At 38.0% G+C, this 27883-nt stretch overlaps 1 protein-coding gene across 3 annotated transcripts in view; it reads right to left on the bottom strand.

The window, feature by feature from the left end:
• suco (SUN domain containing ossification factor) overlaps positions 1-27594 on the bottom strand; it is a 70891-nt gene extending 43297 nt beyond the window's left edge. For all 3 annotated transcript variants that reach the window (XR_005945496.1, XM_041208342.1, XM_041208343.1), the window contains exons 1-3: positions 27319-27594; positions 2948-3038; positions 2511-2612 (exon numbers count right to left, since the gene is read on the bottom strand). Coding sequence is in view for 2 of the 3 variants with exons in the window: in XM_041208342.1 (XP_041064276.1) it covers positions 2511-2612; positions 2948-3038; positions 27319-27371 (246 nt within the window). In the remaining variant the exon portion in view is untranslated. The remainder of the gene's footprint in view (positions 1-2510; positions 2613-2947; positions 3039-27318) is intronic.
• Between the last annotated feature and the right edge of the window lie 289 nt (positions 27595-27883).

Below are 27883 nucleotides of genomic sequence, written 5' to 3'. Positions count from 1 at the left end.
TTGCCTGTGCCCTGTCCCATGTGAAGAACCATCAGACCATTATCTCCCACCCACTATGCTGGCTGTGTTACAAAACTTAAATTTGAAATTCTCATCTCAATCCTCAACTCTAGTGAAATATAGGCTTTTGTTTGCAGCCCCTACCATCTCTCACTCCCTGCTCAAGTATAGCAGTTCCCCGATGCAGACTAAAAACTCCCTCTAATTAGCCCTCACCCTAGAAGACCCCTCTCTTTAATGCATTTGTGCAAGTTTTTTTTCATTTCACATACCAACCATCCTTGTGACCTTAATGAAAATGCCACTATGCACCAAATTATGGTCAGTTTTGTACCTTACTTCTACTGGGAAACAGAATGGAAATTGTCCAATCTAATTTCACACAAGACTGTGATAACCACAGAACACTACCTCAAGTGCAGGCTGCTTTCAACTTGGGTCACAGAAGTTAAAGGACTGAATACAAATTTATCATGCCATCCAGTAACCTTCAGTTCATTAATATCTGTAGTTGTATAATTAGTGTGTCCTACATTTTTCAAAATTAATTTATTTATACTGGCTCCCCAATGGCACAGCGAATCCTCAAACTTCTCGGATGAGCTGTTGCTGGGTGATGACCAGATTGTTACCAACTGAGGTTCCCTACAGTCGCCAAACTGCCTCCCATTAGCTGCTGAGGCTTGTGTGCGAATAATGGGCTTTTGTACAAGCTACAAAAGAGTCCAAGGATGGCTATGGAATACAAAACAAGAGTGCCTTCAGGAGGAGGAGTGTGAAATTTGTCATGATACCAAAGAGCTTAATAAAATAATTGGTATGAAATTTAAAAAACAGTAAAATTGTTTTTAAACCTAAGAGACTGTTACCAAGGAACTCAAGCCGACAGTCTGCTGGACTCAACTGTTTGATCCTACGAGATGGAGACAGTAGCTCATTACTGGTCGTTCATTGTCAAAGGAATGCGGTTAATGAGTATACCTTTTGCAATCTGAAAGTAGTGATCATCATGCTAAGTGTTTAATATTTTACTAACAAAATATTCTCATAACATTATGAAAACAATTTGTATCTGCTCCCAATATAAATTTTACAGAAGGAATTTAATAGGATATCATTTACTTCCTTCTGGTCAGAATGTTCAGAATACAATGCAACTGCTTGTTACAGCATGTTCCACTCTAGAACTGTATCAACGTCAGTAGTCATTTTTATTCCCTCCCCTATTTCTCATGATCTCCTTCAAGCTGCAGGACAAAATTGGCTTCTGCAGATATTTCACATGGCTGGTGGCATAATTACTCCTGTCAGACAGACAAGAAGCTAGGAACTAACAGGTGGTACAAATGCCTGGCTAAATCAATTCTTTGCTTTCAAAGCAACTGAATTTCAACCTTAAAAATAGTGAGTAATTTATAATGAATGTACAGAGCTAACAATTCCAGGTTATTATTAAGGTTAGGATAGAAAATCACAATTGGCTACATCTTCCCTGTTAAGATGTGCTTTTGCTAAATATTGGGACTTTTAAAAAGAGATTTTCTTTGAGATAGACAAAAATGATTTCAAAACTACAGCAAGATAGCTGAATCTAATCTAATTACATCCCCACAAAGACAACAAGTCTACAAATTCCATTACAGACATGAGCTTCGCTGGGGATTTATACACAACCCTTTTTCTGCCTTATCAAGGGTATCTACGGAGGCATCCACAACGTTCAACAATGGAAAATGAACCTTCAAAAGGTTAATTGCTTGGCAAAAAAATCAAGCTTTTTTTTACTAAAATAACTCTATTAGCTCGTCTGGAGAACTATCAACAGAAAATACAATTTTTTTTTTAAATACTGGAAGTTAGAGAGAAATCACATGACCAAGATTGTTTGAAGCACATGTTTGAGGTAGAACATCAGCAGCAGATGAGTGAAGGAAAGCTCTCGCTCTCCGATCTAAAGACTGAGCCGTTTCTACTAAATTTCACCGTCTACTGCAGCAATAAAGACACAGAACTTAAAGAGAGACTTCAATTTTACAGCAGTGTCTCCAGAAGAAAATACCAGCTACAACTTTAAACTGCCTCAACGCTGAGAATAAGGCCCTTGAATCCTATCTGTAGCCGGACAAGGCAGCAAGCTACAAACTATGACCTTTGTTTATCTTTTTTATGAACTGTAATTTGGCCAAATTTATCCTTCCCTACTCTGTAATCTATATTTGTGTGTGTGGTTTGAGTATGTGTGTTGCAGAAATCAGAAGTATTTTTATATTGTACTCAGGTCCTTGTTTACTATATTAAACTAGCCCCTTACTTTGTTCAGCTCAAGAAAATCTGTCAGACTAGTTCTTTATAGATCACAGCATGTAATAAGTTAAGTACACACTGAACTGGCAAGTATAACCACTGGCAAGTATAACCCACAAAAACCCTGTTGCGGTTAAACAAGGAGAAGGAAAAGAAGGAAGCCCTTCAATCCCCCACCACCCTTGTCTCACCTGGTCGTAACATACCTGATGGCTTGCTTTTGTGCAGTCTTCTAGTAATGAATCTACATGACCATTGACATCCGAAGGCTTCACATCTGCAGATTCACCAGTCACATCCTGCTTGGGCTAGATTAACATACAATAAATATCTCTGTGGCTCGGAGGAGAATGCAGTTAGATAAAGCTAAACAAATTGTGGTTTGCATAATATAGCTGCACTACACATGCAAATAATTTACAGCTGTGAAAAATGAGTCTGCAATATGATTCCCCCCTCCCATTTACTATGATTTTTAAAACTGTTTGGCAGACATGGACTTATAAATAGGAAAAAAGCAGCTCTTGGGCTTCTTTTCTTTAAAGCAAGCAAGCATTTGAGTTTGTAAGTATTCTACTGTTATTACAACCTACTATGCAATCACAAATCTATTAAAAATGCAATTTTAAATACAGTTTCTAACCTTTTCTTCAAAGTGCTCATCTTGTGCAAAATTTGTTAGTGTTGAGGAACTTTCCTGCTGCCCGGTACAACCTACGTGCCGATGCGGGCACCTGTAAAAGGAAAGAAATTTTTACCCCCAAGGGTAAGACTACAAAACAAACATTTATAGAGACGCAGCAGGGTTTAAGATGACTAGCAGACGAAAAAAAATACAATTTGGAGGTTTGCTGAACAAATCAACTTCTCATATTCAATATGGTTAGATCTTGGAACTGACTGCTCCTGGATAAAGATATTCATATTTTACACAAGTAGACACTCTAGTCCTGACTGATCATATTGTAGCATATTAAAAGCAGCAACACAGCACGCTGCAGAGTAGCGAAGTGCAGATTTTATGTCTTACTGTACTTGAAACTTGTGCAGTATTAGGAAAGTTTGAAATATATCTTTTCCCCTTTGAGAAATTGTTCATGTAGTAAAAGCAAACCTACAAAACACAGATATGCATTCCCACAAAAGGTCTAAAATGGTCCTTAATCAAAGATGACATCCTAAGGCCTTGCTAACCATTGCTATTTGAAAGCAACAATCACTCTGATTTGAGTATAAGAAATAGGAGCAGGTTGTAAAGTCACTCATGCCAGCCCAACATTCAAAGTGATCATGGCTGATTTTTGAACTCAATTTCACTTTCCTGCCCAACCCCCATTTCCCTCGATCCCCTGGAGTCCAAAAATCTCAGCCTTGAGCATAGTCAACGATAGAACTTCCACATCCCTCTGGAGTAGAGTGTACCAATTACATCCTTCCTTAGGAGACCAAAACTATGCACAGTACTCCAGCCCCTTTGCAAGCCATTTTCCTTCCTAATTACTTGCTGTACCTGTCTGCTTTTTGTTTCATGTATGAGGATCCTTGAGTTTTAAAAGTTTATTGCTAGTTAAGCATTATTTTGCTTTGCATTCTTCCTACCAAAGTACTAAGATTTTGAAATAGAAATGCCCGTTTTTGCTTTATCAGCACTTTGTTGACTGAAGCCTACTAATTAATGGATTACCACACAGCAAAATGTTATTCTTAAAATAATATAACAAAGGGTTTGAGCTAGTGTTATTTGTACATGAAGCTATGCAGTCAGAGGATGACAAAATGGTCCATAGACCAATTTCTTTAAAACCTAGCATACCTACAAATGTCCAACACATTGCAATTTACTGAAAGCTGTTCCGCCTAAAATTACGATTATCTGGGCTGCATGCGTACAAACATGGACAATGATAGAATTTTCAGAAAAGCAAATCGAGGAATAAGCTATCCTGCAATTCTGAATAATGCTTTAATTATACAGCAACAATGGGATGAAAGTTTCCAGACTGTCAGCAGAGACATGGTAGGTTAAATAAGGATTAACACACAAAGCCCATGGCAGTTTTGAAGCTGACTGGAATGCTTTCCAAATTCCTAAATATTACAAAGTTTATTTTAGGATGTTTAAATCAGCAGATCCTAATACAGCTGGGTTTCTTTCCAAGCAAAGGACCATCTTGTTCAAATGCAGTCATCGGACATAACAGATATAGAAAGCATGACATTTGGAATGCCTGAGAGAAAAGCACAATACAAAAAAAGATTAACAGCAGAAATGACCCTAGCCATTCTTAAATGAAACCCCTGTGTTAATATTCACAAAAAAGGAAATTGTTATACAGTTTCCCGCTGCCCAGAAAAACGGAGACGGACTATTTTATGCAATAATTAGAAGAATTGCCAGACTTAACTGCTTTACCATGATTCGAAGCTGATTCAATACATCAATCTCAATCAAGCTTCAATTGTTTCAGGCTACCTCGGATTTCACAAGGGAAACAATTTGTAATTTTAAAATTGTTTAAGTTTCAACTTAAGCTTTCATGCATCTCCAAGAGGTTATTATTTACTTGAAATGCATTTTATATCCTCAGAATCTATTTTCTAATTTAGAGTTCGTTCACTCTGGCATGTTAGCTGGAATGACAAGAAGCATGATTGCATTAGTCACTGCGCTAGCCCATAATCTGCATAATGGAGTCTTGCAGGAGGTGAATAAGAGAGGAAAAATGCAGACCATATGAGATGTAATTTTGCATACTATTGCATAATGCGAAACTTAAATACACAAATTTCAAGCAGCATATTCCCCATTGAAACTATTTAAGGATGCACAATTATTTATGATAAACATGAATGAAGGGATGAAAGCAGCCACTATTTTTGCACTTACAGAAAATGTGACTAGAGTTATGACTGATAAAGTAAAAATGCGTAAGCATTTAAGACTTCAAAAATTTACAAGTTGTCAATTCAGTTGCCTTTTTAAAAAAACTCACTTGCATGCACAAAGTTGAACTGATTGCCTGCACTACCTCTCCTATTGACAAAGTTATGATCTAAAACCAAGTGAGTCAGATTGTGTCAAGTAACCCATAAACATGAGATCAAGTCATCTGCAAATGCCAAGATTGAATTATTACAGTAAAGCAGACTTAATTTTAATATTCCCCAATTATATATTTTAGTTTGTTGGAATAGTCACAAGCTTTCACATGTTTTAGTACATTAATAGATTATACAATATCAACATTATTACTTGTGCGTTAACAATAGAAGCCAGACCACAGAAAAATAATTCTTATATAAACACTTTCAAGATTATGCTACTTTGGTTTATTAACAGCAACTGACAAATGCACAATTCTGAAGCTGAAAATTCTACAAACTGTAGTTAAATGATTGTGGTATCAGACATGAATACATATTTAACAGAACTGCATATCAGAACAGCAATTTCTGCATTCATTCAATACATGTTCGATTGTGCCAGTTGCACAATCCAACACAGTCAAGCACTTTGAAAGCCACACAACAGCAAGCTCTCTTCATAAAAATGCTCTAGTTTGTTCAGTAATTTAAATTAGGAATATAATTTGGCAAAGAGTAATTAAACTTCACAGATTAAAAAACACAATCTTTCAGTATTTAAAGCAAGTTTGCAGTCATAGTACAGTACAAAGACCCTACTGTAAATATATTCCAACTCCTGAAAGCAGGACCGTTCCCCAGATGCATAGTCAGACGTATTAGCCTCATTGTTACTAGTGAAAGGTTAGCAAAATTTGAGGCTAAATATATACCAAAGCAAAGAAAAAACTGCCACAAAAGCCTTCCATTGGCAAATGCAAACTGAATATTTAAGGCACAAAATGCTTCTTTCTGGAGTTAATATATTTACTTTGTACATATTGAAACAATATTCATAAGCAAAGTAACAAAGTTTACTCTTCAATGAAGAGAAACAAAAACAAATCCATGTGTCGGGTAGCTCTGACGCCTTCATTAACATAGTTTTAGCATTATTTTACAAAGGGGCACACATCTCCCCTGAGAAACTCAAATAAAGCCCCCTTTAAGTCCTATGGATTAAAAAGCACTATTTCATACACCTTGTCTTATGTATTCAGGATTTAAGTCATACAAATACCCCCAACCATACGGAGGGAAACAAATTCCTTTCCTGCTTAAAGAAAAAAATAGGCAACAAACAGCAAGATTCCACCAATATGAAAGATAGATTTATGTATCCCTCTCTCATTGGTTCAGTGAGCAAATGCATTGCATGACACTGCACTAAACCACACAGGAACAGAGGAGTTCTTGATTTGATGCACGGTACCTGCTTTATTCCTACCATGATGGCATTCTCTCATTTTCACAAACTAGGGGGGGGGAAATAGTTCATTAGAATTCTAATGAATGGTTGCTATATGCCATCACTAGTTAGTAGGTGGGCAAAACTGACTGGGGAGGATAAAAGTTCTCTCCTATTTTTCAACTTTAGCAGTGTATGCAACATGGACCTTAGCTGACATCTTGCTTTCTCAATGAATCAAAGAAATGTGCCAATATCATTTCAGAAGCAGCATGCAATTGTACAAAATGGCTTTATATTTTAATGACCTAAGTAGCAAATATCATTGACATCTTAAATTCTTTTTAAAAATCACAATACAACTTGCTGGAATTCAATGTAAGATAGAGGCAGCAGTGTACAGAAACAGTAAAAATATAGAAACAGTAAAAACATAGAAACAGTCAGCCAAATCAATCCCTCGAGCCTGTTCCACCTTTCAATCAGATCCAAATTGATCTACATGTCTCAACTCCATTGACCTGCATGCAGCTTCTGGTTACCATTAAAATGTTATCAGTTTATATGGTTTCTAACAAATTCAATGTTTTTGCGCAATTTTCATTTCAAAGTTGCAAACTCAAGAAGTTGTCACAAAATTGCAGTGTGATTATTAGCTTGTATATCCTTTCCTAGAAAATAAACAAAATTTCAATTTCCTATTCCACTAACATTATATAGACGGAAGAACAGTTCTTAAACGAATTCTTATATTTTCGTTATAAGTTAGGATACAGCATTCAGATTATCTGTTAAAATTATTTTATCAGTGTGAATACCTTGTACAAATGGATCTTTTCTGTAGTATAAACACTAAAGTTGTGTAAATATTGGTGTAAATAGGGTTTACAGCATTAGTTGTATGCTCAAACACCATTTAAGGTTGTCATCTTCAAATCTGTCCTTCCTTTTACTTGGGAAAATTGATGAGGGGCAGACTGGAAGAAATAGGAACAGGTTAGATAACATAAGAATTGTTCCCATCAGATTTCACAATGATCTGGAAACACAAATTCAAATCTCACTGCGGATTTACATTCAGTTACTTAAATAAACCTGGGAACAAAAAGCTAGTCTCAGTAATAATGGATATGAAACCACCAGATTGTCATCAAAAACCCATTTGATTGATTCACTAAAGTCCTTTAAGAGAAGGAAATCTGCCATCCTTACCAGGTGTGGCCTATATGCGACACTAGGCCCATAGCCACGTGATTGACTCCAAGGGTCTTCCTAAATGGCTTAATAAGCCACACAGTTGTATTCAGGAAGGCCACCTCCACCTTCAAGAGCAATTAGGGATGGGCAATAAGTGCCAGCAACACTTAAATCATGAACAAATAAAATGGAAATATTGCCCTAGTAGGATGAATGGTAGCACTGATAGCTGCTGCTACAGTGTAGCCAAAACGTTGGCAAACTTTGATGAGAAGCTTCGAGAAAGTTGGGATCTTGTACTGGGACCAATATCTGACAGAAGTATAATTGTGCGAAAGTCATCTTGAAGAATGTGGACATCATTAGTCTGGAATTTGCAATGTTAGATATCCTGAACTTGCCTTGAATAATAGTATTCTGTTTGAGTGGGTGAAATTCTGTTAGCAGCAGACTAGAGGAACAGGCTAAAATTATCCAATACTGTAAATTTAGAAATTTGAATGAAACTTGATGCATTAGAAAAACTGGTCAGGATTGCTAAATGTAATTATTGCTGCTAGTTGTGATAGTAAGGCAGATGTCGATGCATGTAGAATATAAAGAAAATTGAGATTTTCAATTTTGGGAGGGTGCATGCAAAAAGTGATATCCATACTTGTGAAAGGTACGAAAGTTATAAATTTAATCATTTTCATTGTGAGAGTGCACTTTGTTGCGTAGCATCTAAATACCTTATTACAAATAATTTGTCAGTGCACATTTCCTGTTTGCAAAATTGTTTTTTTGGTCGAATTTTTGTTCAACTTAAATATGTAAATTTTTAGAGCTTTGTCAAATCTTCTTATTCAAAAGGGAGAAACCTAGTTAAATAGACAATGCAGGTCTCCCCCGCTTTTTACAAAGCCAATATAAAATCCTCTTTGCTGCCCCTCAGCCTCCCACAGGAAAAGAAGCCGGGGGCAGCAGCCCCAAGGAGCAGGAGTACTCCTGCTGGTCCCTAAAGGGAAAGTTTTAAACTTATCTTGTAGGGCATCTTTTGCTTTAAGCCCAAGCTTCAGAGTAGCATGGGCATACTTCTTAGTTGACAGTTAAAATGTTATTGAAGTCCTATGAAAACATATAGGACCTCTATTTGCATAAATACATTAGATTCAATTCAATTCATATGCATGCTCCTGTCACCCAAAAAGACTTCAAGGCAACAACTGACTCATGAAAAAATGTTAATGTCTATAATTATTGGAAATTATTTTTAAAATACAGTTTAGTGGTGTGTGTGTGTCTTAATTGGATTAAAGCCATCTAGTCTGGGTGCTTTGACGTATCGTAGTTTTGAGATGTTAATTAAATAGACGTAGGGAAGTTGAAAGGTAAAGTGCAATTTGCATTTTTAAATAGACCATTCAAAAGAATAGGTGAAATCTTGCACCTAGCTGGGAGACACCAAGCAATGTGTTTACATTACTAATAAAATCAGTGGGATGAAAATGCTATTGTTAGATGTGACATTAAAAGCCAAGGATACAATGGAAAATTTACATTCAAAGGAGAAGCTAGGTGTTTGTGTGTAAGGAAAAGGCATTTAAGATCTAGCCAGCCTGTTGGCCTACAAATGTGTCTGCAAAGGAACCAAATTGAAAGGAACCTCATTTTGAATTTGTAAGGTCAAATGTGCTTTGCCTGGTGTCTGTTTAAAGCCTGTGGGTTATTATTGCCTTGGTGAAGATTTACCTGGGAGTGATTAATTTGGGGGTTTGTTTAAAAGTTATTATGGTAGTAATTTGTAGACGTGTATGCGCTTAATTTGTTAACTTAATAAATTTTTAATTTAGTTTTATATAAAAAACCTTTGGCAGCTCGGTGGTTACTCCTGAATTCAAAGCTGCATCTCAAACATACCAATTGAAAATATAGGTTATGTCAGTTGCGCAAGTTTCCCTCTGGGATTTAAACAACTCAGCCTTTACCAACTGCTGTGTTATAAAACTGAACAAATGTTAGAAGAAGGAGCCTTAGAGAAATGTGCCAATGGAGTTAAAGTAGAAAGCCCTCAGGTGGCTGAAGTCATACTTTCATCATTGGTGAATATTTATGTTAATCAGTGGCCAGCGAAAAGCCCAGGGCATTCCTGCAGAAGTTTTGGAAAGCACAATCCTCATCCAGCTACTTAAAATCAAATAACTCCACGCCTGATGAAGAGAAGGTATTTGCTAATTATTCCAAAGTGTTCAATGCTCATTCATATCTCCAATGAGAAAGCAGTCTATGCCAACCTATGGCAATGTCTTGACAACATTCGGGCTTAGGCTGGCAAGAGGGGCAAAGTGCTGTCCTTCAACATTACCAATATCCGAGTTCCCCCATTACCTATGACCAGAAGCTTAGGCAGGCCAGCCATATCAACACAGCAACTACATGATTAGAATTGAAGCTGGGTACACAGAAGAACAGCTCAATTCTGGACCCCTCAAAACCATTCCACATTCTGCAAGACAAATCAGAAAGGCGATGAAATAATGCTTTCCAGGACAGGGACCACTGCCACAATGCAAGTGGTTTGACATTATCTAAAGGGAGCCTCATGTTGGGTTCAATATTAACACCCTCCACCACCAGGAGCACTGTGGCTACAGTATTACTATTTATAGCATGTACTGCACCAATTCATCATGTTTAATTCAACAGCACCTTGCAAACCCATAACTTCTGCTGCCTAGGACAAAAGCAGCAATATCATGAAATCCTCCAAGTCTTTCCTTTTTCCCCTCACACCTTGCCCCCACCCACCAACCCACCAGTCATTATCATTATTTTGGTATTTAGCATTATTGCTGCAAGAACACAGGTCAATATGCAATGTAATGAAATAACAATTTGAGTGCAATATTGTAACATGACAAGCAGCTTCTGTAACCTCAACCATCAAGGTATTAGTTGTTTGTTGAATTGAACTTTGTTCTGCAAACGATTAGATGATGGAGCACAACTCAGCTGTATTTCAACTTTGGACATGAGGGCCGAGTCACCACTTCAACACTGCACTAGTTCAGAGAATCCTTTCCACCCGCCAAGTTTCCACTCAAACTCATTTGCATATTAACAAATGTAAAATCAGCCTTGAACCAGTACAACTGGACATTTTAGAAAAATTTATTTTAAAATAATTTTGCTTTAAAAATATATCAAGTATTAAGAGTGATTGGTGCAGTTCTCATTCCTTCAGAGTTTATTTTTGGAGACTTCATTTGTTCCCCAATTAAAATAGTTTTTTTGTCTCATCTCAATCTCATTTTCCTTCCCCTCTATTTTGCTTTTTACACATGATTTAACATAGATTTTTAAATTTAAAATCATACTTCCTAGCCGAGACTCTGCACCTAGGTAAGGATTCTTCAAGCTTGAAGAGACATGTCGCTTGCCCTATTCACACAGTTCCCAGATGTCCTGTAGAGTACAGCATGCTCCAGACTCCTGATAATATTGTAGGTTGCCATGCACAAGACCACAAAAAGTCTGTGGGCAGCTCTAAGTGCAATGAACAGCGATTATTGTTCATTCTCCGCTGACTGCAAAATCTGAGCCAATGAATTTGAAAAGGAAGAATATTTTGCCTAAGAGAATAAAATAAATCTTGACTGCAGCCATTTCCAACTAAATACTAACTGTAACATTTAAAACCGACTTCAGCTTTCTATGCATAATTGATATATAAAAACATGATTAGAGTGGCAGCCAAAATTCTTCCAGGTAATAATAGAACTGATTAATTTCTTCAGGGCAGTACAGGAAATAAATTTGGTACTCCTTAAAGAACAGAGGATGCCACAATAGATCATAGGCTAGATGGCCAAATGTTGCTCCTAAACACCTATACTCTTTGCTATTATAAAGCAAAATATTAATACACTGAATAGCCACCTTAATATATTTGATAGCCCTCTTACAAATCATTCTTAAGCCTTTGTAGTTTAATTGCATTGCAAAAGCTTTTCAAATTTCCAATTATGTAGTGCTTTGTTAAATACTAAGTAGAGTGTTCATAGAATAGCTTTTATCCAGGCATTTATTGGATAAAACCCACTCCATCCGAAGATTGAAATTTGTATAATAAGTAACATGTGCTTGGGTCAATTATGTGCCCCAAATAAGCTTATATAGCATATAACGTATACTCTTTTTTTTAAAAAAGGTGCATTAAATCTAATTTAAAAAACAAAAAAAGTTGGGAAGTTGCCACAAGGTATTTTCTTCATTCTAGAGTAGGTTCCCAAAGGGGCTTCCTGATCCCTTGCTGTAACCTGGGAGTAAAATCAGCAGAAAACCCTACATAAGTTGCATAAGTTTCTGCTCACAATTACATGCAAAAATTAATAGTGCAGACTTTACTTCCTTGGAAAATTGTCCATATTGAAAAGACATTTTTATTTGGATAATTCCAGCAAAGACAGACATAAGTATCCCACATACAAACGACTGTATTTGTTGCATCAATGAGCAAATGATAAACTTAGTGGATTAAGTCACCCTAGTTATGAACAACCGCATTTCATTAGCCAAGCTTGTACGATATGCAAAAATTCTTAAAAACGAATGCACAAAAATATTTTACATTAAGTGTTGCGAAGTCACGAGCTAATATTGATTTTTGGTGATTTCAGATCACATGCATGTTGAACACAGTTTGCATTTCTAGACTGATTAAACTCGATGTACTTTATTTCCAGGAAAGGTGTTAAGCAGATATTAAAATAAGCCATAAGTTAGGCAAATTGGTACATCTCAAGGGGTTCTGGGAAACTTAGCACACAACATCAATGCCATCTGTATTAGTACCAACTACATTTTAATGCCATTTCTTTTTCTCTTGAATGTCAGTTACTTTTGGCATGTAGCCAGTTCTAGGAAATCTCCAAAATTAAGTCCAGATTGATTGCATTCACAGGACTGCCACATAAAGCAAACTTCACACATTCATTTAGCCGGCTACAACAGCTAACTAATTGACATTCTGCTAACCATATATTATTTAGCATCCAGCAGGGTCTCTAGGGGATGAATCAATGGTACTCTAGTGTGCAGAGATTCCATACCAATGCCTTTACTCAAAAAAATGAAGAGGACCCTAGAAAAGTGGATAATTTGCCTTTGGTCTCTAATTAGTGCTTTCTACATGCTGTCAAAGCATACCATGGCAGCACAAATGGATTTTTAACAGTAGCCCAAAGGGCAACTGTCAAAGATAATATCCTGTACAGCTATTAGGCCCATGAGGCTCCTGCAGAACAGGAAGAGTAAGTTAAGCTGCCCTTCGGCATTCCTATGAGCAAGTTAGTTAACATAAAATGTATTCAACCAACTATAAAGATTACTTCTGTTTCACCATGGGCTTACCATGGTTCTTTGCATTATAGATTTCAAGCAGCTGTTGGCTGGGACTCTCAAATCTGTTCTACGTTTAGCATCATGGCTTAGAGCACCTACATAATGCATGCTATATATACTCAAAAACTAACCAACACAAAATTGTTAGGAGGACTTAAGACATTTTAAATGCTACCAAAAAATGTCAAATAAAAGAAAGTCCACCACAGAATAGCAGGAAATACATTGACTTGTGGGCTGAAGTTAAAGTTAATAAAAAAACATAAAAAAAAATTTAATATTGCATATTCCATGTTAGGAAACAAAGTTTGAGCAAATGAAGGCTGTGTACAATTTTCATATAACCTGGAGTATCAATAGGAAATCACCGAACAAACTAATACAAGAGTGCAATGGTAAGCAGCAATATGGACTCAAACTATTTTGAAGCCTTTGTAGAATACTGCCAGATGCACAAAATGCCCAAAAGATTAATTAGCTATTTAAAATGTCATGACACAAACTTCATTTTTTAAAATTCCAGTTCTTGATGTTGTTTGCTTTGCTCACAAATTTCTACCTCAAAAACTACTTGACCCCTCCATTTTGGATTAATATTCCCTAATTGATTGTGCACCCTTTCCAGCAATGAGATACTTTTTTTGGATTCTTTCCCATCAAAAAACATCACTGTCATCCTTTAAAAACAGTGCCATCTACCAAAGGAATATAAAATAAAGCAGTATTATTGTTACAAACTGTTTAAAAACAACATGGACTCGGCAACCTCCTGAATACTAATCTCACTTGCACTGCCAGAGGGAAGCAAAGATGAAGCCAGGTAGCTAGTACACCAAGTATTTCCAGCATTTTCTCCGTACACTTATTAAGCCACGTCTTTCAGCAGCCAGTTCAAAAGAAGCACCACTAGAGGCACAAAAGTCGCTTGCCTGCAAATGCATTATATAAAAGTAACACACATGCAAAGCACTACTTTCTACTGACCAGAAGTGACCATTTTAAAAGCACATGCCAATCTGCATATTTCCCTCCAACAGCAATAAGCTTCAGGAAGTCCTAAACAAAGCTGCAAGAATATATTTGTGAATTACACAGCACAATGCTCCTGTTATTATAAAACATCAAATCGCCTGGCTTACTGCAAGCAGTGTCACTGGAGATCTACTAAAAAGTAATGAAAAACAAATGCTGCCCCTGATACATACCACTGTACGGCTCATTGCAGCTCCATTATCTTTAGGGCTCAAAGAAGAAATTATTAGGCGAATTCAAGTCACCAAATGAACAATTTGAAAGGTTCAAAGTTTTTCAGGAGGGAAGGGAAAGCAAAGTATGAGATAAGCTGGCCTTCTGCTTTTTTGCTGCACAATACTTTCATAGTTGAAACCACCACCAAATTGAGGTGGCCAACATTTTTTGCTATCAAAGTGTGTGCAGTTGTAAAGTCAGAGAGCCATTCCACTAAATGTAATCACATTACACTTGGCAATTTTGGTTTTTGATACTGTGCTATATTTGTTCTCAGTTACTAATCATTTTGGTTACTGGTTATTAGGTGGCAAATTTCAAATCCTACATAAGTTAGGAGGTATGAAGACAAAGCTGCAATTTACAAAAATTCTGCTCTGCAAATTCACTTTTAAATTATTAGTTGATATAAACTAATTGGATTAAACTAAAATATTGAGAAAAATATGGTTTTGTTTGAGAATTTGCCAAAGGAAGCTAAACTGAAAAAAAAAATCCATCAGCATCTCCATCAAAATTCAAAGCTAAGTAGCAATAAATTCAATCATTCAAAGGGAGTTTTCCTCGAGAAATAGCAAATCTTTAGTGAGACTGATATAGTGGTGTCTTAATATTACTCGTTTGCATTCTGGCAAATAGTTACTGATATCTAACATTGCTGCTCATTGCCCATGCCTGTGGTATCAATTTCAGACAGTTTTACAGAATGGATTTTGTTAACATGGAGCAGAACAAGACAAAACAAAAAAGTAGTTAGCTAATACAAGCTTTCTGAATGGTACCTGCTGTGCTTTGCTCATTCATCAAGACTAACTACCCACTCATTGCTCAGGTGACCAGAATTGCTCCAAGCAGTTTGGATGGTTAATTCAAAAGGTTACCAAACCAAATCCATAATTAAAAGGCATGCTACCACAAGAAATATTAAAGAAGTTCAAAAACAAGACAACCCAGCCCAGCTAACAGCATTCAAATCATATTTAGGGGCTAGGTGATTATTTATTTGCTGCCTTGGTGCCAAATCTGTATTCAACACCCTTTTTGACATGTGATAGTGGTGTCAGAAAAGGAAAAATCAAACTCAATGGTTCCACAGTACCTATTTAAATTGTGATTTGTTCAGTCAAGAATAAGAGAGCAAAAATTAAATACTGCAGCAGAGACAGGATACAAGAAAAGTAGAACATCTGGGGATTTATTAACTGCACCACACACCAGGATCCAGGGTTCGATCCCTAGTTGCACGGAATTACACTAATCTTAGCCAGACATTAACGCTGGTTCCAATTCTCTGGGTTATATTGGCGGGGGGGGCGCGCGCGTGCATGGGTGGGTTGGTGGCGGTAGAAATTGGACCAGCCCCCACCTCTTAATTCCTACAGTAACCTCTGAAGACATGTGCAGATACCTGATCAGGATAGTAGTAAACTTAACTGCCATATTCACATGCACAAAATATCCCATGAATACTCAGCTGTTCTCCTCCTACATAAATAATTGCTGACTTGACATTTACTAGACAAATGCAAGTTCCATAAGAAACTGGGAACTAAGCCCAGTCACAAGTTGCTATGTTTATAAGGGGGGGAAATCATGAGCTGTACAAGGTGTTCTTTATGCTTCTGCCTCTTGTTCTGCTTCGTAACAACAGACCAAATGAGTATTTTGTTGAACTAGCATGAGACTCTATAAGGAGAAATTTCCACAAAGGAACTGTTAGTGTACCGCAGTTGTTCTCAGCAACACAGGGTATTGCAACCATGAATTCAATACGTACTTCCATGGTGAAGGACATTATGGAAGCAGCCAACAGTGACAACTAATCACATGACAAATGATCCAATGGCCACTTCACTAGAGTTACACACACAAACACAAATGAAAAAAGCTTATGCAATATTAAAATAATGAGGTTTGCCCATAAAACAAGACAGCACAAAATAGCAAAATAATTACTTGCACTTTTATAGTTTATATAGCTTTTCACAACCACCAGATGTCCCAAAGCACTTTATAGCCAATGAAATACTTCTGAAGTGTAGTCAGTGTTGAAAAGAGGAACAGCCAATTTGAGCACAACAAGCTCTCACAAACAGCATCAATAATGATCAGATAACCTGTTGTGACACTGATTCAGGGACAAATATTGGTTAGGACATCAGGATAACTCCCCTCCCACAAGAGTGTCATGGGATCTTTTAAATCCAACTGACGATGGCTCTTTCAATAGTGAAACACTTCCTCAGTACTGCGCTGGAAAGTCAACCTTTGACTTTTATGCTTAAGTGAGACTTGAACCCAGACCTTTGTGACTCAGATGAGAACGCTAACAGCTAAGCCATGGTCGACACTGCCATAATGTGTATGGAGCATGTGGATGGTCTCTCTCCCTCTCTCACATCAGAGACAGAGACTTGGGAGTGGGGCTCCTTCCTGACTCCAGTCAGGGAGTGGCAGACATCGCAGGAAAATTATATACAGGAATTAAAATATGCACATCTGCTGAATAATGACTGAAAAAAAATACAGGAAGTTTGTATAGTTATTATCCAAGTGCAAACAACCAGTGTGCCATTTGTCACATTCCAGTTACCACCAGCATGTAAGGTTTTCAGCAGGATGTATGTATGTAAAGTGATTGAAAGCTGTCCCAGTTTAAGAAGTTGAGAATGCCTTCTTTTGTTCTTGTTATGCAAATCCCCAAGAGCCACAGTACAACAACATGCATGGAAGCACTTACATGTATTAAAAATCAGCTTCATTTAAAGGTTATTTGCTGTTTCAAACACTGGACATGTTTAGAACCATTGCTAGTTGGTATAAACTAGCGAGATGAGTGCACGCTGCTGGATAACTCATTGGCTAATTATCTAAAACTCACTTCATGATTGCTTCCTTTAACCTGTTGAGCATCCAAATTTAGAGAAACTGCCTATTTGGGAATAGAATAATTGGTCTTCCACTTACCTGCGTGACACTCTCAACAACTGGAATAAAAGTTTACTTTTAATCCATACACATATGATTCCAAATAGAAGATAGCTCTGTACAATATTGAAGCAGGGAGTGTCCAAGCTCAACATTCTAATATGAACAAAAGCACTCACAATGAAAGAAAACATCATCCCATTTCCCATCATGCCCACCAAGGAAGATGCAGGTAGATTTCAGCAGCGATGCACAAAAGACATGAAATCTACAACAAGACTTTGTGGTACATTTATTCATTTTACATGTGTGCCATTTAGTCATTTCTTATATTGTCAACCCTTCTGAAAATTAAATAAGACTTATTCAAGGCCACTATCATCCACAAGTGAAAGCTAGCAGACAGAGCAACCAGACCACTTACCCCGTTTACCCAGTCTCTTTTGTGTCCGAGTTGAGCTTGTGCATGAAAACCTGGGTGGATGGTTGCTAAACATAGCAGTGTTATAGTTATCAAGTATTAAGGGCATAATGAGAGGGCTTGTACAGTGTTCAGGCTTACTGATAAACCCTATATAAAAAGATTAAAAAGATGCAAACATGCTCCATTAAGCTTTCATGTCCCACAGTGACAGTTCATATTAACCTGATTTCCCTGTCTCTTCAGAAAATGCTTGGACATAACCTGCCTGCATTTAAACTGTCCAAGATAAAGAGCCTAAAATTTTCCAACTACTAAAGATCAAAGCAAAAAGTAAAGGGCTAATACAAGATTGATGAATAGCACAGATGTCTTAATGGAAAAGTCAGGGAAATAGGCGAAGTAGGAAGAATAGAGGAATTGCTGATTGGGTTAGATGGAATAAGGCAAGGAGGCGGCTCACCTGGAGCATAAACATAGATCATTTGGGCCAAATAGAATTTACAGCTCAGAAACAGACTCTGAAAAGATTGCCATTTGAAAGTCTGTACTAATTCTTACATTATTTATCAGCCACAGTGAAGTGATTTAAAACCCAAAAATCACTTGGAAAGTAAAGGTGAGTTCAAATTGCTTGCGATTATTAGTGTTTAAAAAAAAAAGCACAATGTAATTCATTGGCTGTAAAGCACTTCGAGACATCTGGTGGTTGTCCTTCTTTCTTACAATTTGCGGTGAGAAACAGATATGCCATTTATATGCCACAAATTGCAGGGGAACTTGTGCTGCTCTGCTGTAAAACATTCCTGAGATATTCAAGAAATTGCTGGATATGCACCTCAAATATGAATTAAACTCACCATAGAAAGTTAGGGCTGGTATTTCACAACACAAGGACTCTTCTAAATGGTGAGATTTAGGTTCTGCTTTGGAGGCCCAAATCAGGAATTAAAGGGAGGAGGAACCTCGGAAAATTACAATCATCTGGAATGTGGTACCTAGCAAATTGCTGGAACTGCAGGTTGACAAGTCCCCAGGTCCTGCTGGATTTCATTCTAGGGTCTTAAAAGAAGTGGCTACTGAGATATTGATGCGTTGGTTTTAATTTTTCAAAGTTCATTAGATCCGTGGAAGGTTCCATTAGATTGGAAAACAGCTCATGTAGCTTTATTCAAAAAGGGAGGGAGACAGAAAACAGGAAAGTATAGGCTAATTAGTCTAACATCTGTCATAGGGAAAAATATAGAGGCTACTATTAAACATCATAACAGGGCACTTAAATAAATTCAAGGCAATCAGGCAGATTCAACTTGGTTTCGTGAAAGGGAAATCATTTTTAACCAATTTAGTGGAGCTCTTTGAAGTAGTAACAGGTCCTGTGGATAAAGAGGAGCTGGTAAATGTACTGTACTTAGATTTTCAGAAGGCATTTGATAAGGTACCTCAAAAGGTTATAGCCAAAAATATAAGCTCTTGGTGTAGGAGGTAACATTGGCATGGATAGAAGATTGGCTAACTAACAGGAAATGGGGAGTATACATAAATGGGTCATTTTCTGGTTGGCAGGATGTGACAAGTGGCATGCCATAGGGATCAGTGCTGGGGCCTCAACTCTTTACAATTTATATAAATGATTTGGATTAAGGGATTGATGGTATGGTTGTTAAATTTGCTGATGACACAAAGATAGGTAGGAAAGTAAGCTGTGGGGAGGACATAAGGAGTCTACAAAAGGATAGATAGGTTAGGTTAGATAGGACAAAGATCTGGCAAATGGACTATAATGTAGGAAAAGGTGAGATTGACCATTTTGGCAGGATGAATAAAAAGGAAGAGACATATCATCTAAACAGTGAGAGATTGCAGAGCTCTGAGATGCATAGGCATCTGGGTGTCCTAGTGCATGAATTGCAAAAGGTTGATATGCAGGTGCAGCAAGTAATTAGCAAAGCTAACAGAATGTTGTCAGTTATTGCAAGGAGAAATGAATACAAGAGTAGGGAAGTTATGCTTCAGTTATACACAGCACTGATGCGATATCTGGAGTACTGTGTACAGTATTGGTCACCTTATTTAAGGAAAGATATTATTGCATTGGAAGCAGTTCAGAGGTTTACTAGATTAATACCTAGAACGAACAGACCGTCATGAGGAAAGGCTGAACAGGCGAGGCTCGTGTCTGTTGGAGTTTCAAAGAGTAAGAAACGACTTGATTGAAAAATATAAGACCTTGAGGGGATTTGACAGGGTGAATGTGGAAAGGTTGCACCCTCGCGAGAATTTAAAACTCGAGGTCACTGTTGCAAAATAAGGGGTCACCCAATTAGGACAGAGATGAGGAAATATTTCTCTCAAGAGGATTGAGACACTTTGGAATTCTCTTCCCCAAAAGGTGGTTGTGACAGCAGTCCTTGGATATCTTTAAGGCAGGGATAGATAGATTCTTGATAAGCAAGGGAGTGAAAGGTTATTGAGGGTAGGCAGGGACACAAGGTCAAAACCAGGTCAGCTACAATTTAAATGAATGGCAGAGCAGGCTTGAGGGGCCGAGTAGCCCACTCCTGCTCCTAATTCGTATGCTTGTAATTAAGACTCTGAAGACTCACTCCTGCAGGTGGTAAATTGTTCTGAGAGATGTTTTAATTTTTCTTACTTTTCTGTTCTCTTTTTTTCATTCTCATTCCAATCTTTCTTTCTCTATCTATCCAATTTGACTTTAATTCACCCTTTCTTTTTCTCAGTTATTAGCTCTGCTTCTTTCTCAAATCGTGAAATCTCACTGCTTGAGACGGGAGACTATTGGTGCCATCATTCAACCAAGATTGCAGAATCCCACTATCACCTCAGACTTCCAACAATTTGCACCACAATTTTGTGAGCACAGGGAGGAAATCGAACTCAGCAAAATCTGGTCTATTAAGTGAACTTGTGCAATTTTGGAAAGCAAGAATAGCTCAGAAACCATTTGAGATATTTAGTAAACATAATCTGTTCAAGCAGGCAGATTAATATTTGCTTCATCACATTTCCATTAGTAAGACCACCACAGAACTAAATGTGCAGAGTGGGAAATAAAAGGTTCTGAATGGCTAGAGTTAAAATAATCTGTTGTTTTGAACATTGTCTGAGTGCAAGATGGCATTGCGTTAATATTTACTAAAACCATTTATTTACCTTTCATACAAAACTACATTTAGTACCAATCATAAATAGATGCCTTAGGCTGTAGTGCAGTCAATTTGCTTGTGTGCCTAAACATTCCAGCACAGCAGTGTTTAAACATTTAAAAATGGGCCCATTAGTTGAGAATTCAATTGCATTAGATTTTTCTTGTAGCAAAATGTAAAATGCATAATGCAAACAAGTACTGACTTTTGGCATGCCATAATCTCAATTGCAACTCAATTTAGAAATTTCAAAGATATTTACTTTTTTCCATAATATAAATTATACCAAATTTACTAGCAAATGCCATGGTTTTACAAGACCTTAGAAACGGCACTCAATAAAAACATCATTTTGAAACCTTTATTGCACAAGCATGGCATCAAAACTTTATTGATCTAAAGGTGATATTTATACTGTACACACTAGGGCAATTAACTGCAATTTATCACTTAAATGCCCACATAAATGGATTCTGGAAATATCTGATGCATAGAAGTCTTAAGGCAGGAATTTCTGTGGTTCGAAAACCACAAGCCTGGAGCCAGTCATCAAGGCCAAATTTCTTCTCTTTTCTGTATTTATGATTATTTTAGGAGCTCTCAATCATCAAAGCTGGCAGGCCGCTCAAGAAAACATTTAAGCAATAAGCTATGCCATGGACATCCACAGGAACTCCAACACATCAGAAGAGGGGCATTGAAGGCCTGATCAGTGTTTTTACAAGATTAAAAAGCTGGGCCAAATTTAGACGAAAATGTGAAAAACAGAATTCTCTGGATAGTTTTGATATTCGGATACAAATGGACATGCATTTATCACATTTTGCCAGTTAAAAATACAACTGCATATGACTAAATAGATAATCCAGGTTAGAAGAAAGTTCAAAGAGGCTAGATGCAAAAATAACTTCTGGAAATCAGAACAACACAAAATGCTGGAACACTCAACAGGTTAATCAGCATCTGCAAAGAAAGTTAATGTTTCACCTAAAAAAGGGTAACTATTCCATTCTCTCCATCAAAGCAATCTGACCTGCATTTTCTGTTCATCTCAGACAGACTGGCTTAGTTACAGAAAGAAAACAAAAAGGACAACTTGTGCCTAGAGGCAGAGTAAAGATGGATTCATACCATCGACTGAAAGGAAAAGAAGCCAAGAAACACTCACATTTTAGGAGTCAAGTTGAGCAATATTATGACCAATAATTCAGGGACAGTTTAAGGCCACCTAACAAGCTGAAAATTAAAGTCAATCATGAGGGACTCAACTAGATACCATTCATAGGTATATATAAAAGAGAATTCAACTTCATCTTGACAGTAAAACCATTTATGATATAAGGATGTCAAATACCATAAACTTAAATAATAAGCACACAATTAATCAGTTATACAAGGAATACCTGCAGCATAATCACGAGACATAGGAGTGAGGGAGTGAATTCTGCACATCTCTGCTCATTCATCTAGACAAAAAACCTAAAATTCCCCTGAAAATATCATCAAATGGAATGCTGAATGATTTCAAGAGGTTTTAACTCTTATGCCCTACCTGCCAGATCATGTTGAGCATTGATCATGCGATTACAAATTCTTCTTCACACCTACCCTCAACTTCTTTCTCATTTTAAACTTTGACATCTTGAAGTAAGGCTAACTTACCAACTATCTTGCATGCTTCTGACACCTACAATGCTTTTAAACACCATCCTCATAACTGCAGTCGTTTACCCTCAACTGCAGCTTTTATTGAATATACTTGATGGTTTTCCACTGCCCATCCAAGTCACCTTCACAAAAACATCAAGGTGGTTCAAAATTCATCAACTCATGGTATATCTTCGCAATTTTAATTTCCAGCTTCGTTACACTCTGGGAGAAATACTATTCATCCCCATTGATGTGTTATTTTGAGCCTTCAGCAAAGTCCTGAAATCTGCACAGATTATCTATCTTTGGGACATGTCGCTGTTTTGAAAACATTTGAAGAAATATTCATTGTCATACTAGTCTCTGATTATCCTATTAACAACCTTTCAGGCCCTATTCTCCTGCTTTAAACCAAGATACTAAAAAGCATTTCTTCAGTTTAACATTTCACATCTTAAAAGCTGAAAAAGTTGAAAAGCTGCAGTCCTCAGCTCCTCTTACGTTTTGCCCCTCTGGTTACTCTGACATATTTCTGAAATGGTATGTAATCTTACTCATGGTCATCCTTCTCTGCTACTTGAAAAGATGAACAAAGCTTACTTTTATTTCCAATTTCGTATTACCTTGTACTTGCTTGGAAATCAACCTGTTTGAACACTCTGTGACTTTTCAAATGGTGTCTCTGGAACAGGAGTAATCATTCAACACTGCAAGCCAGTTCAGCCAATCAGATCATGGCAGTTCTGTACCTCCTTGATATGCTTACCTAATGAAAATATCTATCTTGAAAATTTCAAAACAAAAACAGAATTACCTGGAAGAACTCAGCAGGTCTGGCAGCATCGGCGGAGAAGAAAAGAGTTGACGTTACGAGTCCTCATGACCCTTCAAGAGAACAATTGGCCCAGCATCCAGTTCCACATGTGTGAAGAGAGTTCGAGATTTCCACTTCAGTGCTTCCTAATTTTACTTGTAAATAGCCTACTAATTTTAAGTGTGTGTGCTGTTGTTCTGGGCTCCCCCACCAGAGGAAATAGTTTGGTTAAAAACCCTACTAAATCCCTTCAAGTATCTTGATCAAACCATTCCTCAACCATAAACTCAAGGGAATACAAACCAGGTCTATGGAACCAGTCTTTGTAATTTAACCCTTTAAATCCCAGTATCATTCTGGCAAATTTGCACTGCAACCCCGCTAAGGCCCAACAAACTCAGTGGCATTATTCTTACCCATTTGAGAAAGTCAGATTCACGTCAGTCCTGAGACTCGAGCACACAATTCAGGCTGCTACTACATTACTGAGAAAATACTACACTGTCAGAGGTGCAGTCTTTCAGACATTAAACCCAGGCCCCATCTACCCTCTCAGCTGGACACAAATGATAAAAATACTATCCAAAGGGCAACAAGAAAGATTCTCCCAGTGGCCTACTCAATATGCATCCCTTAACCACTGTTCACTAAAACAAATTAAATGGTCATCACCTTAGTGCTGGTTGCGGGACCTTGTATATGCAAAGTGGTTGCTCCATTTCTCGATGTTAAAACCGTGACTAGACTAGGAAGTACTTTATTGGCTGTAAAGCACCTTGGGAAGTCCTGGAATCATGAAAATTGCTTTATAAAACCTAAGTATTTAATTTTCCTAAGATTTGGATCCCAAAGCCAAACGCTGTACTCCAGGTGGGGTCTGACGAAGGTTGCTTACAAATTAGACAATTTCCCCTTCTGCTTCCTTGCGATAAAGGTGAACATTACATTAGACTTTGTAATTACAAGTTGTACCGGTGCACTAGCTTTTTGTGACCTGTGTATGTGGACAAATTTTCCTCCCCTTAGTCCAAGATGGTGGTCTGTAGATGTTTTAGCTGTGTGTGTTAGAAATCCCCTATCTGATTATTTTACTGGATAATTTTCCCTTCCTACTTCCAACCTAGTGCCCAACATATAAAAATACATCTTCTTTCCCATTTACTCTGCCCATCTGGAATATTCAATAATCACCTATTGACCTAAACCATCTTTCAGTTATATCGACTGCATTGCAGTCCCAAGTGCTATAACAGTCTGCAGTTAGAATATGCATGAATACTCCCAGTATTCATAAATAAGCACTTTCCTTGTGCCTTCAATGCTTAGCACTTGTCAGAGAAAGAAACTTGTATAGTGCCTCTGGCCACCTCAGGTAATCCCAATGGATGCTGCAGCCAACGATGTACTTTTGAGCTCTAGGCACTATTGTAACACAGGAAATGTGGCAGCCACAGCAAGGTTCCACAAACAGCAATGGGTTATCAACCAGATATCGGGCCATAATTTGCAGTAGCAGGGCAATGGCCAGTGTCTTCCTTTAGTTAGATTTTTCCATTTAAATTTTTTGTTTGGGAAGCTGCTAAAAGTGAGAGATGATAATGGCGCAAGGGAAACAGGGTGTCTGGGATTTGAGTGAACCAGGCAAGTAACAGGGTATCTCCTTACCAATCAAATTGAAGGATTGCAAAATTAAAGCAAAACGCTGTGAGGAGCTGAATTCGATGTCAAATCAGGTGCAGAACAAGAAATTGGGAAGGAAAAAGATTGGAGAGAGAAAATCATTTTTAAAACCTCCAAAAATTAAAACCTGAGAAACAGGACTCCACACTTTCAATAGTTAATATTCAAAACCAGAGAGGTTGTTTGGTAGAATTAACACTTAATGATGTCAGTAAAAGAGTAGTTAGACTTGAAGTGACTTTGAGGTGTGTTTAGTTCATATCTTTCAGGCAAATACAGCAACTTCAACCATTCAATGGATTTAAAGGGAACCACACAGCTTTCCAAAAGCAGCATCTCACTAACAGTGGAGCAGAGCAACTGGGACAGCGACTGTTGGTTATCTCTGCTTAACTGTGCATCTGACTTTTGCCATTAGCCTCACCATTAATTTGGCAGAAAAATCTGTGCCAATCTATTTAGAAATGCTGGTTGAGGAAAAATATCCCTGATTGTCTTGGCCATTAATTCAATCAAGAAATAGTCTCTTTTAGCGAAAATTGGAAGTATACATGAAAACATTACTTTACATCCCACTTAGTATTGTTTTAATGTGATATTTTGTGTTCCTAAACAGTTATATGGAAGTCACTATGTGGGAAAATTCTGAAAGCTCACAAGAGGCACTTCTAATTTAATGACCTCCTTTTGCATGAAAAAAATTATTCAATATGAAGTGTCCTAGAAGAGAGATTAATGCACAAGTCAGACTCAAGCTGCTATTAAGATTGGAACATTAAGATGGGTGATTAATGAAAAAAATCTCAAAGTCAAGATGACATAAGTGATACCAACTGAACTTGGACAGTTAAGAAACTACAAACACTCAATTATCTTTGAGGCCACGCTAGATATGCTTATGTTATAACCACACTGGGGGGCAAGAAGAAATCTAAATTTAGGACTAGTACCACCTCACTCATGACTTTCATTCACACAGAACAGGCAACCACAAAAACTCAATTTGGAGGTGACTCTTTCAGCCAATTCGCAATCTCTATATACTCCACTTCTGTTATAGGTCCAAGGGCCACCATGTTTTAGGAAATTCAGCAGAACTACGAAATTAAACAATTATCGAGAAGGAAAAAAAGAGCCCTGACCTGGCTCGACAGTTAGTCACTTGTTTGATCTGGACAACAAATTGGCTGACATTGCAGCTGATCTCTATGCCAGCCTGAAGGAATTAGAGGCGAAAAAGTTGAGAGAAGGAAGTCGGTGGCCTTAACTATAATTGGTAGTGTTGAACCCTGTGGCAGAAATTCCTACTAGGTCTTTAACTGCTTTCATGCTTAAGTTCTCCTCAGTCACCATCGGTACCTCCAAGTATGGTTGTTGGCATAAAGGCAGACATAGGCAGTCCAGCTCTGTTGCCATTCCTCTAAAACGTTAGTTCTCTGATCATCTTCACTCTCTTGCATGAAAACCTGACCATTTGAAAGCAACTTTCACACCACACAATAGAATTCAAGTGAATTAAAGTGGACTTTGGGAACCCCTGTATGGCAGATGATGAGCTCACGCTCACTAGCTTTTAATGGCCAGCTGACATGACTGTTAATTTGGAAAATTGTGAAAATGGAAGGCTTTCGTCGTATCGGGAGACAGCTTGCAAGACATTACAATTAGCACACAAGTTTTTAAACATAGTAAAAAATACCGACTGCATATTCAGAATAGAAAGTATATAGAATTCATGATATTGGGGGGGGGGGGTGGGGGTGCAAGAACCACCGGAAAAACATGAAACCTTTGACAACATTCAGTGGACAGCAGTGAGCGGAAAAAGCTGCAGACTGGCCAAAACAGCTTGAAGAAACCAACAATGCACACAACTGTGACCTAAATTTCAAGAATCTGAACCGACTTCCACGCAGAGGACGAGAAGCCAAGATTTTTTTTTCTTTTTTTTTTAAAAAAGAGTCGACACTGCCCTGGAACCAGGTTACCTTCCATATTCCCAAACTTCAATCACCCACCCACAGAGCAACAACAAAAAAAAAATCCTAATTTCAAATAAGGTGAAACTGCTTTTTTTTTTAAGAAAAAAAAAGGGAAATACCGCCCTGCTGCAAGGCCGGGCCTACCCCTGCTGGAACTCAAAGACAAGCCCTTCGCGGCTGGAAAGGGGAATTAATAGGAAGACGGTAGAAAGAGCGGCGTGACGGACACTCACCAATACAACACCGAGAGAATCAAACATACAAATAAAACGTGCCGCTGGTTCATCTTTTCACAGTGATTGACATCGTCGTGGTTCTTCCCTCCAACCGGCTGCCGGGTGGTTGGTTGGTTTACCGTCGCTTCCAGCCGCTCACTGAGCTCCCCATGGAGAGTCCGGAGCCTTTCCCCTTGGCCCTCGCAAACACCACACACGCCAGGCCGCGTCCACACACACACACATGAGAATCCCGTCCGCTCGCGCTGTCGAGTTGGAACCTCATTAAGCCACGCCCCCCTCCCCCTAGTGACGTACCCAAGGCGACGGACAAAGGAAGCGAGGCGGGGAGAAAGCCAAACGCCCCCGCCCCCATCCCCCCGCGTGACGTGACGCAACAAACAGAAACGCCCATTCAGCTCCACTTACCCGTCGTTACATGGACTCAAACCCATCCCACCAAAACACTCGCCCGCAAGAGCTGCCGCAATGCACCACGGGAGTTGTAGTTTTGTTTTCAGTCTGCGCCAAGTTCGAGCGTCTGAAGAGACGATCGGGACTACAAGGACCAAGAAGCTATTCG

The sequence above is a fragment of the Carcharodon carcharias genome, chromosome 16, assembly GCF_017639515.1.
Source record: "Carcharodon carcharias isolate sCarCar2 chromosome 16, sCarCar2.pri, whole genome shotgun sequence".
Classification (NCBI taxonomy): Eukaryota; Metazoa; Chordata; class Chondrichthyes; order Lamniformes; family Lamnidae; genus Carcharodon; species Carcharodon carcharias.
The sequence above is the reverse complement of the archived record's forward strand: the minus strand, read 5'-3'. Positions and strand labels throughout refer to the sequence as shown.